We start from the raw sequence: 13,510 nt of genomic DNA on the forward strand, positions 1-13,510 counted from the left end.
CCTAAATGTTCTTTCATATTGGTGACACACCCTTTTCTTCCACAACCCTTCCTTCTCAAACTTTTCTGCACGAAACCAGAGGCTTAAATATCTATTCTCACTATATTCGACCGTCCTGCTCTCCCTTCCATGTATTCAAACGGGCATACAATGGCACCTTGGTACTCATCGTTCCAGGAGGCGCAATCAGTAACATAAACCATGAATACCATACTTTTTTTCCCCATAAGGAAAAATGGTAATGAGTCACGAGGCATCTCAATTAGGTAAATTTCTGCTATTCCTATTCTGTCTGTTCAAGCAGGAAACAACAGAGAAGCAACGGCTCAAATATTCTTGCGTAAAAGCCATGATGTCTCAAGTTGAAACTATAATTCATAAATTTTAAATATCTGGCAGTGCCTTAAGAATGTAGGGAAACTTTGCATATTCTTTGCTCTGAAAGCCACATTTCACAATGATCTTTGGAAATGTAAGTGTGGTCTAAACATTGTTACCTGTTGTCATTTGCCTTACTAGTCACTAGGTGCCATCACCGTTCCACAGTCACATTTTGGGGTGTGTGCATTTTGAGTACGAATTATTTAAAATAATATTTTACGGGCACCTTTGGATCAAAAAATGACTTACAGATTTTCAATCAATGGGTGATATATACAATATCAATTGATAATGGAAAAACTGCAATATTGTACTGGATTTCGGCATATGAAATTATTTGGAACGTATTAAAAGTTCTCATGCAGTCATATCCCGACGGCAAGTAAAATAACATTTTTTCACATGCAGCACTGGGGTACAATTTGTAGCTGTATTTAATAACCCTTGAGAGCTGACCCATAAAATCAGCAAAACATAAATCCCATTTATTGAAATGAGTATTTTCCAGTTCTGATTGCTTGAGGAGCATCAAGTTCTCACGTAATTCATTCTCATTAAGCTTTTTATTTTTTTTTTTAAAAAAAACCTTTCCTGATCATAAATCCTAGAAATAAAATATAGATTAAATAATTAAGAGATATAGAGATAGATGATATTTGTTGTCATAATTGCAAAGTTGTTCCAACCCATCACGACCCATGAACAACATTCCTCAAGGCCTTCCTGTCCTCTACCATCTTCTGGAGTCCATTTAAGCTCACGCCTACTGCTTCAGTGACACCATCCAGCTACCTCATTCTCTGTTGTCCCCTTCTTCTATTGCCCTCAATCTTTCCCAGCATTATAGATGATATAGCTAAATGATATAGAGATGATACAAAGATTAGATAGATAGATAGATAGATAGATAGATAGATAGATAGATAGATAGATAGATAGATAGATAGGCAGGCAGGCAGACAGACATGGATGGAAGGATGAGAGATGAGATAAACAGATAATAGATAAGACTGATGAAAGAAATATAGGATGGGTAGATAGATAATATAATACTTAGATAATATAAAGATAGATAAGATAGATATAGCTTAGATACTGTAGATAGATTATAGATAGATAATATAGAGAAACAAGAGAGATGAGAGAAATATAGAATGGATAGACAGACACAGACATAGATAAACAGACATGTGATATAGATATAGCTTAGATATTGTAGGTGATGATAGATGAGATAAAGAGATAAGAGAGATAAGATAGAGAAATATAGGATGGATGGATGGATAGATGGATAGATAATCGATAGATAGATAGATAGATAGATAGATAGATAGATAGATAGATAGATAGATAGATAGATAGATAGATAGATAGATAGATAATTAGAGATGCGAAAGAGATCATTATACTGGATATTCTGTTTTCTTTTAATCTTATTACTGATGATAGGTCTCTAAGCTGTCCAATCTGATATTTTGCACATTGTAAAAACTGAGACAAGGCTGACAAAAGATCGCTCACTAGCATTGCTTAGAGTCACAATGAAACCTACACACGACATATCACTGAATAAAGGACACCATTCTGATTTTATTTAATTTTTTTGGGGAAAAAATCAGATGGATTCTCCTCTGGATTAAATCCAATTAATTAAACAATTACATTGATTCAACCAACTAATATTTAATAACTGTGGCCTGACAAATTATCTTCTTTCTTTTCATCCAACATAGGAGAGCCATCTGCATCCCACTGCCAGAGTTTGGGGATCAAATTTAGCAGTGAAATGCAGACAGAAATTCCAGGTGGAATATGTGTACTGCGGGAAGGGGAAAAAATGGCTTAGGTAAGCAGCAAATTTAATAACCTGGTTTGCTATAAAGTGACAGTCCCTGGCATTGTTGCAAGAGATGCCAGCAAAGGTGGTGATGAAAGCTCCTTATTTCATATCTTTCCAGGCAGAAATATATCCCTTTTTTACATTTTTGCAAATGCTAGTGAAATTTAAGCAAGAGGTTACAAACAGAGCTAGGGAGAAATTTAATTTATCCACCAATCTTCAAGGGAACTGGTTGGCTTGAAAAAAGATAGAAGTAGGTTATTTGGGTTGGGAAGATTCAATTTTGCAGTGCATCGGGCAGCTATTAACACATACATACACACAAAGCAATCAGGGACAAGCTCAGTCTATAACAGCTAAAAAAAAAAAGTATTGCGTACTGCATCCCATCTTCTTTTATTTGTGTGTCTGTGTTTTTTTTTAGGCTGCAACAGAAGTGGAAAAGCAAGACCTCTGCAATTCAGTTTAGAAAGCTGATGCCCCAATTCTAATCATAAGCCTTCAGGCAATATTTCGTTATGAAATAAGGAGTTGCTCTAAGGCAAAGCGGTTTTTTACACAATTTCAGTTTCTCGCTGACGATTTGCCTCCACCCAGATTAGTTTTAATATTCCCTCTCTTTCTGAAACCATGTCAAATAGTCTGCTTTTCTATTAAACAGTGACAGCTTATTTTAGAATGGGGGGACTTACCCAAAGTACTAATCTTTTAACCTTTTATATTGAATCTGCCAACTGCTATTATTGGCAGAGTTGAGATATCCAGGTGTACGTTATCTCAGTGAACTGAGTTACTGACAAGCTTGAATCGGTATCAAAATATTTTATTTTATTGGAAATAACCATGAATAAAACTCCGTTAAGTGCACAGATTAGGGCCCAAATAATTTACAGAACGAATTGCTTTGTTTAAGGTACAGAAATGCTTGTTACATTTTAATATATATACGGTTCACACAGGTTTTTAAATTGCACTTTTCCATATAAACAAAACAGTTGCGGAAAAATAAAGCTGTCTCGAGAGGGTCCAAGTGATTGATCTGCAACCACACAGTCATTATAAACAATAGCCCCTCTTTCATACTTCCAGATGGGGATTTAAACGTCCAGAATGCCTTGGGGGCTCATCTTATTCTTCAGACTGTGTCACTAAAATCAAAGAAGTTGGCACTTTTTTTCCCCCCTCGTCTTGATAATTCCCTTTTTTTTTTTTTTCAGGGAAAAAGCAGTCCCTGATTCCTGAAGTGTCAGGGTTCAAGAGAGCTGGCCAGCAGTGAAAAACAAAAAAGGAGAGCCACATAGTTAATAAAAATAATAATGAGTTGGAAGGGACCTTGGAGGTCTTCTAGTCCAACCCCCTGCTCAGGCAGGAAAGCCTATACCATTTCAGACAAAATATATCGTTACTAGTTGTAACACTGCAACCCAGATTCAGATCCCTACTAACCCAAATCATAATTGCTTTCGCAAAACATGGAAAGGTCTATAACGCAGCCAGGTTTTGCATATTGATCATAAACAACTGGATAATACCAAAGTCAATATATTGATAGAGACCTTTCTCACTATAGCCAGGTGCAGGATGCAGCATTCAGATGTGCAAATTCGTAACAGTAACTGTGAACCTATTTGTCCTCCCCACTGAGAAAACCATTTGGAAGGAATACAGAATAACAGAGTGGGGAGGGACCCTGGAGGTCTTCTAGTCCAGCCCCTGCTCAAGCAGGAGACCCTATACCAGTGGTTCTCAACCTCTGGGTCGGGACCCCATTTGGGGTCGAACGACCATTTCACGGGGGTCGCCAAACAACGCAGTCCACCATTTTTTCCCCCTTTTCCTTAGCTGTGCTACCCCCTTTTATTCTATTGGCTTTTGAAAGCCAATAGAATAGATTCTCTTGAATAGAGTCTCATTCTATTGGCTTTCAAAAGCCAATAGGAATTGTCCAGACTGTCTCTGCCCTGCTCAGCCCGCCAAAAGCCCCCTTCTGCAAACGGTGCTGCACCAGTTGAGTAGTCCTCAACTTACGACCGGTTGAGTAGTCCTCGACTTACGACCGGTTGGGGGTCGCGGCATTAAAAAGGTTGAGAACCACTGCCCTATACCATTCCAGACAAGTGGCTGTCCCGTCTCTTCTTAAAAACCTCCAGTGATGGAGCACCCACAACCTCTGTAGGCAACTCGTTCCACGAATTGATTGTCCTCCCTGTCAGGAAGTTTCTCCTTAATTCCAGGTTGCTTCTCTCCTTGATTAGTTTCCATCCGTTGTTTCTTGTCCTGCCCTCAGGTGCTTGACTCCCTCTTGTTTGGGGCAGCCCCTGAGATATTGGAAGACTGCTACCAGGTCACCCCTAGTCCTCCTCTTTATTAGACAAGATCCCCCAATTGTTCATCGCAAAATTTGGCCGTCATACCCTACTCTTCCCTGAATGCTTTTCTACAGTCTCAGCAACTTTTTTGTCTCATGGCAACGAGAACTGGATGCAGGATTCCCAGGGTGATCTTACCATCGCAGAATCAAGTGGTACTAACACTTCATGCGATCTTAAACGTTTCCGATCTCCTGCGAGCCCAGCACTTCCCTGCAATTCATTCAAAGAGTCTTCCTTTTTTTCTGGCTTCCACCCAAAGCTGGCATTGATGTAACCTTTTATTAAAGGTCACATTAAATTTAATAAGTGAAATCCTTAAAGCAGCCGTAGCACCTTGGGTAGAAGCTTGAGGGGGGGGGGAGGAAACGTGAGCTGAAAAAAAGCCAGAGAAAAGAATTGGGCTTACATGAAGTATTTCATCCAAATTATTTTCAAATGTGCCCGAAGGGTGAGTGGGTGCTATCAAAAATTACACTTAGAATGCCTTTCATTTCCTGGGGTTTAAATAGCTTCTATATTTTAACTAATGTGCTTCAAACAATTAAATCGTATTGAATTATACCTACAGAAAGATATAAATAGAACAGGGAAAGCAGCAAAAGAGAATTAATTTAAACCTAATGGCATCTGAAACCCAGAAGCAATATATTTTTTGTGCTGCCGCACCTTATCCCTTTAATCTGGAATATTGCACACTGCTGTACAATTAATATTTTTGTTTCGTTTGAAAGGAAGCCGGTGGTAATGTTGCATTTAGCAAGGATGTCGCCCGTCCTCCAATGAAACTTAACTTCAGCAGTCTCATGTAAATCTCGTGAATTAATCCAGCTAATCCAACGAAAAACTCTTCATCTTCTCAGCTAGTTCTTGCCTCATTGCGATATGTTTTTTCAGGTTTTGCACTTCGTGTGACAGGTTAACGTCCCAGATTGACACAGAAGATTGCATTCCTGTGAAGAAAATCATTTAAAAATCATGAGCGAAGCTATCACACGCACAAAAATGCTGGACATATTTGTTCAGTTCTTGCATTCGCTGTCTTTCCAAACAGGAGCCAAAATAGGTTTATTCCAGACCAGGACTTGTAAAATATATTATTTCCTCCTCCCCTGTATCTATTCTCATTCACATGCTCTTGCATTTTTCTTTTTCTGATGCAGGCCAGAAATGGCTATTTGTTTATTTATGAAATTTACAGTATATGCTGCTCATCTTTCAACCTAAAGTGAAAAATGGCTGTTTCTCCATTGCCTTGACTGTTCTCTAAAAATCTAAGCAGGATGAGAGCACTAATGATGTTGGTTAGTTTGGTAATGAAATGTCTGCAAGGAAACAACCAAGCTCAGAGAGCACCAAGGACCCCACAGTGATTGTCTTCCTCCTCCTCCTCCTCCTCCTCCTCCTCCTCCTCCTCCTCCATCATCATTCCACAAATCCTACTCCCTTCCAGCACTGATGATGTTCCCTAGTTTGGTAATGAAATGTCTGCAAGGAAATAACCAAGCTCAGAGGGCACCAAGGACGCTTCATTTACTAGTTCTAATCCTGCTTAGATTTTTTTCATTGCACTGATGATGTTACCTTGTTGGATAACAAAACGTCTGCAAGAAAATAAAAAATCTCAGAGAGCACCAAGGACCCCTTATTTCAAATCTGAGCTACGAATATTCTCCTCTATCGGAATTGGAAAATATTTGAATGGGAAACGAACAGAAAACGCCTTCAGAGAGAAAACAAAACAAAACAAAACAATGGCAAGCCACAATCCCCATTATCGTCGTGTGGAAATAACCAATAGTTAAGCTGAACTCAAAGGAGGATTCAAGACTTTATTTGTAGCAGGAAAAAAAATAAGTTTGTTCTGGTGAAGAATCAACAGGTAAAAAGCTAGTAACTGGTTCTGATGGCCCAGAACTCACAATGAGTAAGAACTTGTTGTAGGCTTCTCGGTGCTCTCTGAGCTTGGTTGTTTTCTTTCAGATGTTGCATTACACAACTAGGTAACATCATCAGTTGTTATTAAGGAATGGGCATTGCTCTTATTTTTATATACAAGTGGCTTGCGCAGTCAGTATCGGTGGGAATGTTCTTGGCGATTCCTTGATTGGGCTGTTGCTTACTCTTAGCTTGTTTGTCTGAGTTGGTAGCTCCTTGATTAGGGTATTGTTTATTTTTTGAGTGTTGGTCTGCTGTTAATTTTGCTATTAACTTCTGCTCATCTGAGTGTTGATTGCGGGTGAGGATGTCATGCCAAACGCAATCATCGTACAAAAATGCAGTGAAGGGGCCCTGAGGTAAGACACGTCTTCAGAAGTGTCTGCAGAGTGGCTTCTGGTTTGCGATCGCAGCACTGGCAGACGTTTGGGGCGATCGCTCCCTCCGCCGTCTCGTTTTCTCCCACCAGAGGACCCTGAAAAGGGTCGAAAGTCGCCCTGGAGGGGTGATGAGCGTGAAGAGGACTCCCGAGTGATTGTGGAAGGGCGGCAGCCCTCCCGTTTGATCCCGGGGCAACTCTTTGAACTGACGGGAAAAAAATCGGCCATCTATGGCTCATCACCAAGCCACTACCAGCCGAGGCCAAAATCACTAAAAAGCACTTTGAAAGCACCGCGGAGGAATTGGGTGAGATCCTACCTTCCTTTTACCCCAAGTATATTCCCTGTAAAAAACCTCTGGAAATTTCTTCCCCCTGTGAGGAGAGAGGGAAGGGAACGTCTTTCTCCCACCCTCTAAAAATGGCGGCTTTTGACTACCTAGGGGACATAAAACCTTGAAAAGATCTACTAAATAATTGGATTTGCTTCTTTCTGATATTCTGGGACCAAAAAGTTCCTACTTTTACGGGGATTTGCTACTCTATTTACTCCTTAAAAAAGAGGAAAAAACCTAAACTGGATAAAAATCCAGCCAGGGACTTGAAAGATTTTAAATGCTATCGAGGACATCTTGTGGTGAAACGTGGTACAGCAAGTGAATATTCCTGACAAAAAGACCTGCTCAGCACCCAGATCTGTCCTTGGTATTATCTAAAAGAGATTACAAGCTGAGATAACAGCTGGGTGGTGAAATTGCTCTTTAGGACTGTGGAGGTGAATACCTACTGACTTTTGTTTACTAAATAGCCTTCACTAAAGGACTATCTATAACTAAATCAGAAATGGAGGAGGACCAGCAACAAACTTCACTTAACTATAAACTTATACTTGAGAAGTGTCTGCAGAATGTGGTAAAAAAATCCAAAATGGCAGCCATGGCTATGATTGAAGCTTTGCCTTTTTTTTACCACATCCTACAGATCACCTTGCAAGTGCTATTGATAGACCTGCAAAATGAAGAACAGATGAAGAACGGACTGAGCTTTACCTTTAATGTGTTCGTCTTCACTATCCTTCGCGTGGTTATAACCCAAGACCAGAACAACATTCTTGAGGGTGCCTTTGATTGAAAAAAAAAGCAAATTAAAATACCACGTGTTATTCTTCATGGGAAATGTTCCGTCGAAGCAGAAATGCTCCTCTGCATGCATCAGGAAGGGGGAATCTGAGGTTTTGCAGGTCTTCTTTTCCCCCTTTTGGAGAAAATCAGGAAAATCTTGCCTCTCCCAGCCTCAGCATATCATCAGCTGATTCTCTGCATTTAAAGCTTGGGAGAAACATGTGGTGGCCCAGGAAGCCATTTTAATTTGAAATGTCTCCCCACTGGAAATGAGACAGGTTACATTTTAAAGCCAAAGAAATAATTGGCTGTTTACTCAGTTTTTTTTGCTAAATGCATCCCTTTTAAATAAGGCCTCAAAGTCATCAGGGTTAATGTATGCCTGTTTATACCTTTCAGCAATGTGTGACTTAAGATTTTGGTTTTGGAGAAATAGCTAGGGAGGATGAGAGAAATATTTGGCCACCACTTGTCAGGTGTGAACAACCAGATCCACAAGTGAACAGTTCAATGAGGGATAGATAGATAGATAGATAGATAGATAGATAGATAGATAGATAGATAGATAGATAGATAGATGAATGGATGGATGGATGGATGGATGGATAGATAGATAGATAGATAGATAGATAGATAGATAGATAGATAGATAGATGGATGGATGGATGGATGGATGGATGGATGGATGGATGGATGGAACGGACGGACGGACGGGCGGGCGGCGGGCGGGCGGGCGGATAGATAGATAGATAGATAGATAGATAGATAGATAGATAGATAGACAGACAGACAGACAGACGGGTGGGTGGGTGGGTGGGTGGATGGATGGATGGATAGATAGATAGATAAATAGATAGATAGATAGATAGATAGACAGACAGACGGACGGGCGGGCGGGCGGGCGGGCGGGCGGATGGATGGATAGATAGATAGATAGATAGATAGATAGATAGATAGATAGGTGGGTGGGTGGGTGGGTGGGTGGATAGATAGGTGGGTGGATGGGTGGGTGGGTGGGTGGATGGATGGATAGATAGATAGATAGATAGATAGATAGATAGATAGATAGATAGATAGATAGATAGATAGATAGATACTGTAGATGAATGGATAGATAGATAGATAGATAGATAGATAGATAGATAGATAGATAGATAGATAGATAGATAGATAGATAGATAGATAGATACTGTAGATGGATGGATGGATGGATGGATGGATGGATGGATGGATAGATAGATAGATAGATAGATAGATAGATAGATAGATAGACAGACGGGTGGGTGGGTGGGTGGGTGGATGGATGGATGGATAGATAGATAGATAGATAGATAGATAGATAGATAGATAGATAGATAGATGGATGGATGGATGGATGGATGGACGGACGGACGGACGGACGGACGGACGGGTGGGTGGGTGGGTGGGTGGATGGATGGATAGATAGATAGATAGATAGATAGATAGATAGATAGATAGGTGGGTGGGTGGGTGGATAGATAGGTGGGTGGGTGGGTGGGTGGGTGGGTGGGTGGATGGATGGATAGATAGATAGATAGATAGATAGATAGATAGATAGATAGATAGATAGATAGATACTGTAGATGAATGGATAGATAGATAGATAGATAGATAGATAGATAGATAGATAGATAGATAGATAGATAGATAGATAGATAGACAGAGAGAGAGAGAGAGAGAGAGAGAGAGAGAGAGAGATAGGAAGGCCATAAGTGTCATAACTGGTCCTAAGTCCCTTTTTTTCAGGGTGATGAGGGTAACTTCAAACAGTCACTAAATGAACGGTTGTCAAGTAGTTACTTAGATCAAACTCTGCATGTATGTCTGTGGTTGTTCACGCCTTACGTTTCCAAAATGTCCAATATTTCTTCCTGTTACTTAAAGCAAAGGCAAAAGGCAGACCAGACAAACATAAAAGTAAAAAAATCCTTGTTCCTACAACCAAGAGTGTTTTTCCCTACACAGGGGAGTCCTCGACTTACGACCACAACTGAGCCCCAAATTTAAGTTGCTAAGCGGGACATTTGTTCAGTGAGTTTCGCCCCGTTTTTACGACCTTTCTTGCCACTGTTGTTAAGCGAATCATTGCAATTGTTAAGTTAGTGACACGGTTGTTAAGTGAATCTGGCTTCCTGCTTGTCAGAAGGTCGCAAAAGGGGATCACGTGACACCCCTGGGACGCTGCGACCGTCGTAAATATGAGCCAGTTGCCCAGCCTCTGAATTTTGATCACGTGACCCCGGGGAGGCTGCAACGGTTGTAAGTGTGAAAAATGGTCGTTAAGTCCCTTTTTGTCAGTGACTTTGGTCGCTAAATGCCGTAAGTCGAGGACTGCAGGTATATGCTTCATCGCTTACCTAGCTGTGTGGTCCTCATCATTCTCACTGAACGACAGAAATCGTGAATTATCCGAATGGGGAGGCGCGTGGACAGGTCCAGTAGTATGATGTGTCCTCCCCCTGTACCGATCCACAAGGCCGTATTTTTCTGAAGACAAATACTCTTCACTCTTCCGGGATACGCCAGTTTTTGTTTCGATTCCCTGTTCAGCTTTGGGACCTCCGCTCTGGAAAAATAAGAGAGCGGGTTATGTCCAAATTGTGTCAAATAATATCCTTCCCTTTGGTTGGGAGCAGCTTGTTGCGTCCGCTCGTGCCGTTGATCTGCAAGTGGGAGGTCCGATTAAAACAAACAAACAAATGTGTTTCAGGAAGGGGCAGTAGTGCTTTGAACTTTGAAAAATGATGTCGCTAGTTTCATTTAGAGCAGCAGTTCTCAACCTGTGGGTCACGACCCCATTTGGGGTCGAACGACCATTTCACGGGGGTCGCCAAACAACGCGATCTGCCATTTTTTTCCTCAGCTGGCGGCACCGCGCATGTGCGCCGCGTCGCGCATGTGCGCCACGTGTGGGGCGGCGCATGGGGCAGCACATGGGGCAGCACTGCACATGCGCACTGTGCATGCGAACGCTGCTGCACATGAGCGTCGCGCATGGGGCGTCGTTGCGCATGCACACCGCGCATAAGGACGCCGTCGTGCATGTGCAGCGTGCCGCGCATGCGTGGCGCATCCTTATGACCAGGGTCGCCGGTATAAAAAGGTTGAGAACCACTGATTTAGAGCATAACATAATAAGGGGGTCGGAAGGGGCCTTGGAGGTCTTCTAGTCCACCCCCCTTGCTCAGGCAGGAGACCCTGTACCATTTCAGACAAAGGGCTGTCCAATCTCTTCTTTAAAACCTCCAGTGCACCTACAGTTTTTGAATTCAAACCGTTCTGCTGATTGATTGTTCTAACCGTCAGGAAATTTCTCTTTATTTCTAAATTGGGTTTTTCTTTGATGAACTTCCACCCATTACTTCTTGCCCTGCCCTCAGGTGCTTCGGAGAGTAGGTTGACCCCCCCTGTTCTCTGTGGCAGCCCCTCAAATATTGGAAGACTACTATCGTATCATCCTTAATTCTTCTCTTCGATAGACTAGGCCAGAATTAGGCAACCTTGGCTCTTTTATGACTCATGGACTTCAACTCCCAGAATTCCTGAGCCAGCCATGCTGAGGGGAAAGGGAAAGGTTTCCAAGCTGAGCCATGCTGGCTCAGGAATTCTGGGAGTTGAAGTCCACAAGTCATAAAAGAGCCAAGGTGGCCTACCCCTGGTCTAGGCCTAGGCCGCTTTCTGACTCGTGAACTTCAACTCCCAGAATTCCTGAGCCAGCATGGCTCAGCTTGGAAACCTCTCCCTTTCCCCTCAGCGTGGCTGGCTCAGGAATTCTGGGAGTTGAAGTCCATGAGTCATAAGAGAGCCAAGGTTGCCTACCCCTTGACTAGACATATCTAGTTCTCTGAATCATATCTAGTTCCCTCAAATTTACTAATGTGTCTCTTAAAGCAGCTACCTCTTTTGGAATGCTAGCATACAAAAGTCGATAAAGATGTGGCTGCCTTAATGAGTAGGACAGAGATGATGCACTCCTAGTTTTCAAAGTCTGTATCCTGAATTATTTTTGAAGAGGGTACATCTCCACTGCCTACGCAAGCTTAGTAAATTAACTGTTACCGCAACCATGATTTTTTATCTCCTCCACCAACCCATCCTTATTATACTATAAAACAAAGAAGCAAAACCTTTTTGTGAATGCTTGGGAAATAAATTCATTTTAAAAAACTGGCCATGAGTTAGCAGAGGGTAGGGATGGGGAGAAAAGTTAATTTGATGACATCACCTGAGCTGGCAAGACTCGAATATTTGTCCTTCCTTCCTTCCTTCCTTCCTTCCTTCCTTCCTTCCTTCCTTCCTTCCTTCCTTCCTTCCTTCCTTCCTTCCTTCCTTCCTTCTTCTTCTTCTTCTCTCTCTCTCTCTCTTTCTTTTCTTCTTAATTAGGGCTTTTTATAAGTTTATTAGAGATTTAACTTACCTGATAGTATGTTTAAAAAAAACCCACACAGAGAGGAAATCAGATGCATTTATTTGTCCTAATTATCTCAGCCACCCGCGATATTGCTGAATCTGTGGGATATTTGATACTCACTTTAGTAGATGCACGCAGTCAATTAGTTCACAAAGCTGCTCCGTTTTTTTGTCCCAAATCTCAACAAGATAGCTTTCCTTCTTGGCCAAGTAGATAAATTTGTCCACTGCTATAGAAATAATATTGGCATCACAGTAGTTCTTGTGACATAATCTGGAACACAAAAAAGGCAATTTGGAAAATGGTGTTATGGCATTTATAACACAGGCTCCATTGCATAAAGTGATTAAAGTGATAAGCAAACCAACATCCCGTGACAGTATAATCTCTCTCTCTCTCTCTCTCTCTCTCTCTCTCTCTCTCTCTCTCTCTCTCTCAATTTCTAATTTCTCACTATCTCTCTCAATTTCTCTTTTTCTCTCCATCTGTCTCAATCTCTCAATTTCTCTCTTACTCTTTCTCTCCATCTCTCTCCATCTCTCTCAATTTCTCTAATTTCTCTCTTAATCTCTCTCCCTCTCTCTCTCTCTTACCAAGGCACTATGAAGTGGTACTAATATTTCAGGTGATCTTGATTCTATCCCTCTGTTAATGCAGCCTAGCACTGTATTGGCTTTTTTGGCAGCTGCAGCACACGGCTGGCTCATATTTAATGACTGTCCACTATATAACCATCCCTCATAGCTGTGGCTATTGTAGCATCTCCACGATCACATAATCACAATTCAGGTGCCTGGAAACTACCTCACAATTAAGATGATTGCCCTGTTGACAAGCAAAGTCAATGGGGAAGCTGGCCATGGTAGGAAGACGTGACGGTGTGGGATTCACCTAAGGGATTCACACGAGGTTTGTGTTTTACAATCACACCGTTTCGTGACAGAGTTGTCAGTCCCAATTACCATCATTGAGCGAGGAATTCTTTTCACAAAATAAAGGATTAAATAGAACGGTCTTGCTCGCCGCTTCTTTATTTTTGTTTGTCGGGGC

General features: G+C 41.5%; 1 protein-coding gene across 2 annotated transcripts in view; it reads right to left on the reverse strand.

Moving 5' to 3' along the window:
- Positions 1-4,267: 4,267 nt before the first annotated feature.
- LRRK2 (leucine rich repeat kinase 2) overlaps positions 4,268-13,510 on the reverse strand; it is a 97,902-nt gene continuing 88,659 nt past the window's right edge. For both annotated transcript variants that reach the window (XM_039354499.1, XM_039354498.1), the window contains 4 exons: positions 12,581-12,733; positions 10,407-10,615; positions 7,957-8,028; positions 4,268-5,543 (listed from right to left, as the gene is read on the reverse strand). In XM_039354499.1, the coding sequence (XP_039210433.1) occupies positions 5,422-5,543; positions 7,957-8,028; positions 10,407-10,615; positions 12,581-12,733 (556 nt within the window). In that variant the 3' untranslated portion in view covers positions 4,268-5,421. The remainder of the gene's footprint in view (positions 5,544-7,956; positions 8,029-10,406; positions 10,616-12,580; positions 12,734-13,510) is intronic.

The sequence above is a fragment of the Crotalus tigris genome, unplaced genomic scaffold (genome assembly GCF_016545835.1).
Source record: "Crotalus tigris isolate CLP2741 ecotype Arizona unplaced genomic scaffold, ASM1654583v1 scf7180000018553.2237530, whole genome shotgun sequence".
Lineage (NCBI taxonomy): Eukaryota > Metazoa > Chordata > Lepidosauria > Squamata > Viperidae > Crotalus > Crotalus tigris.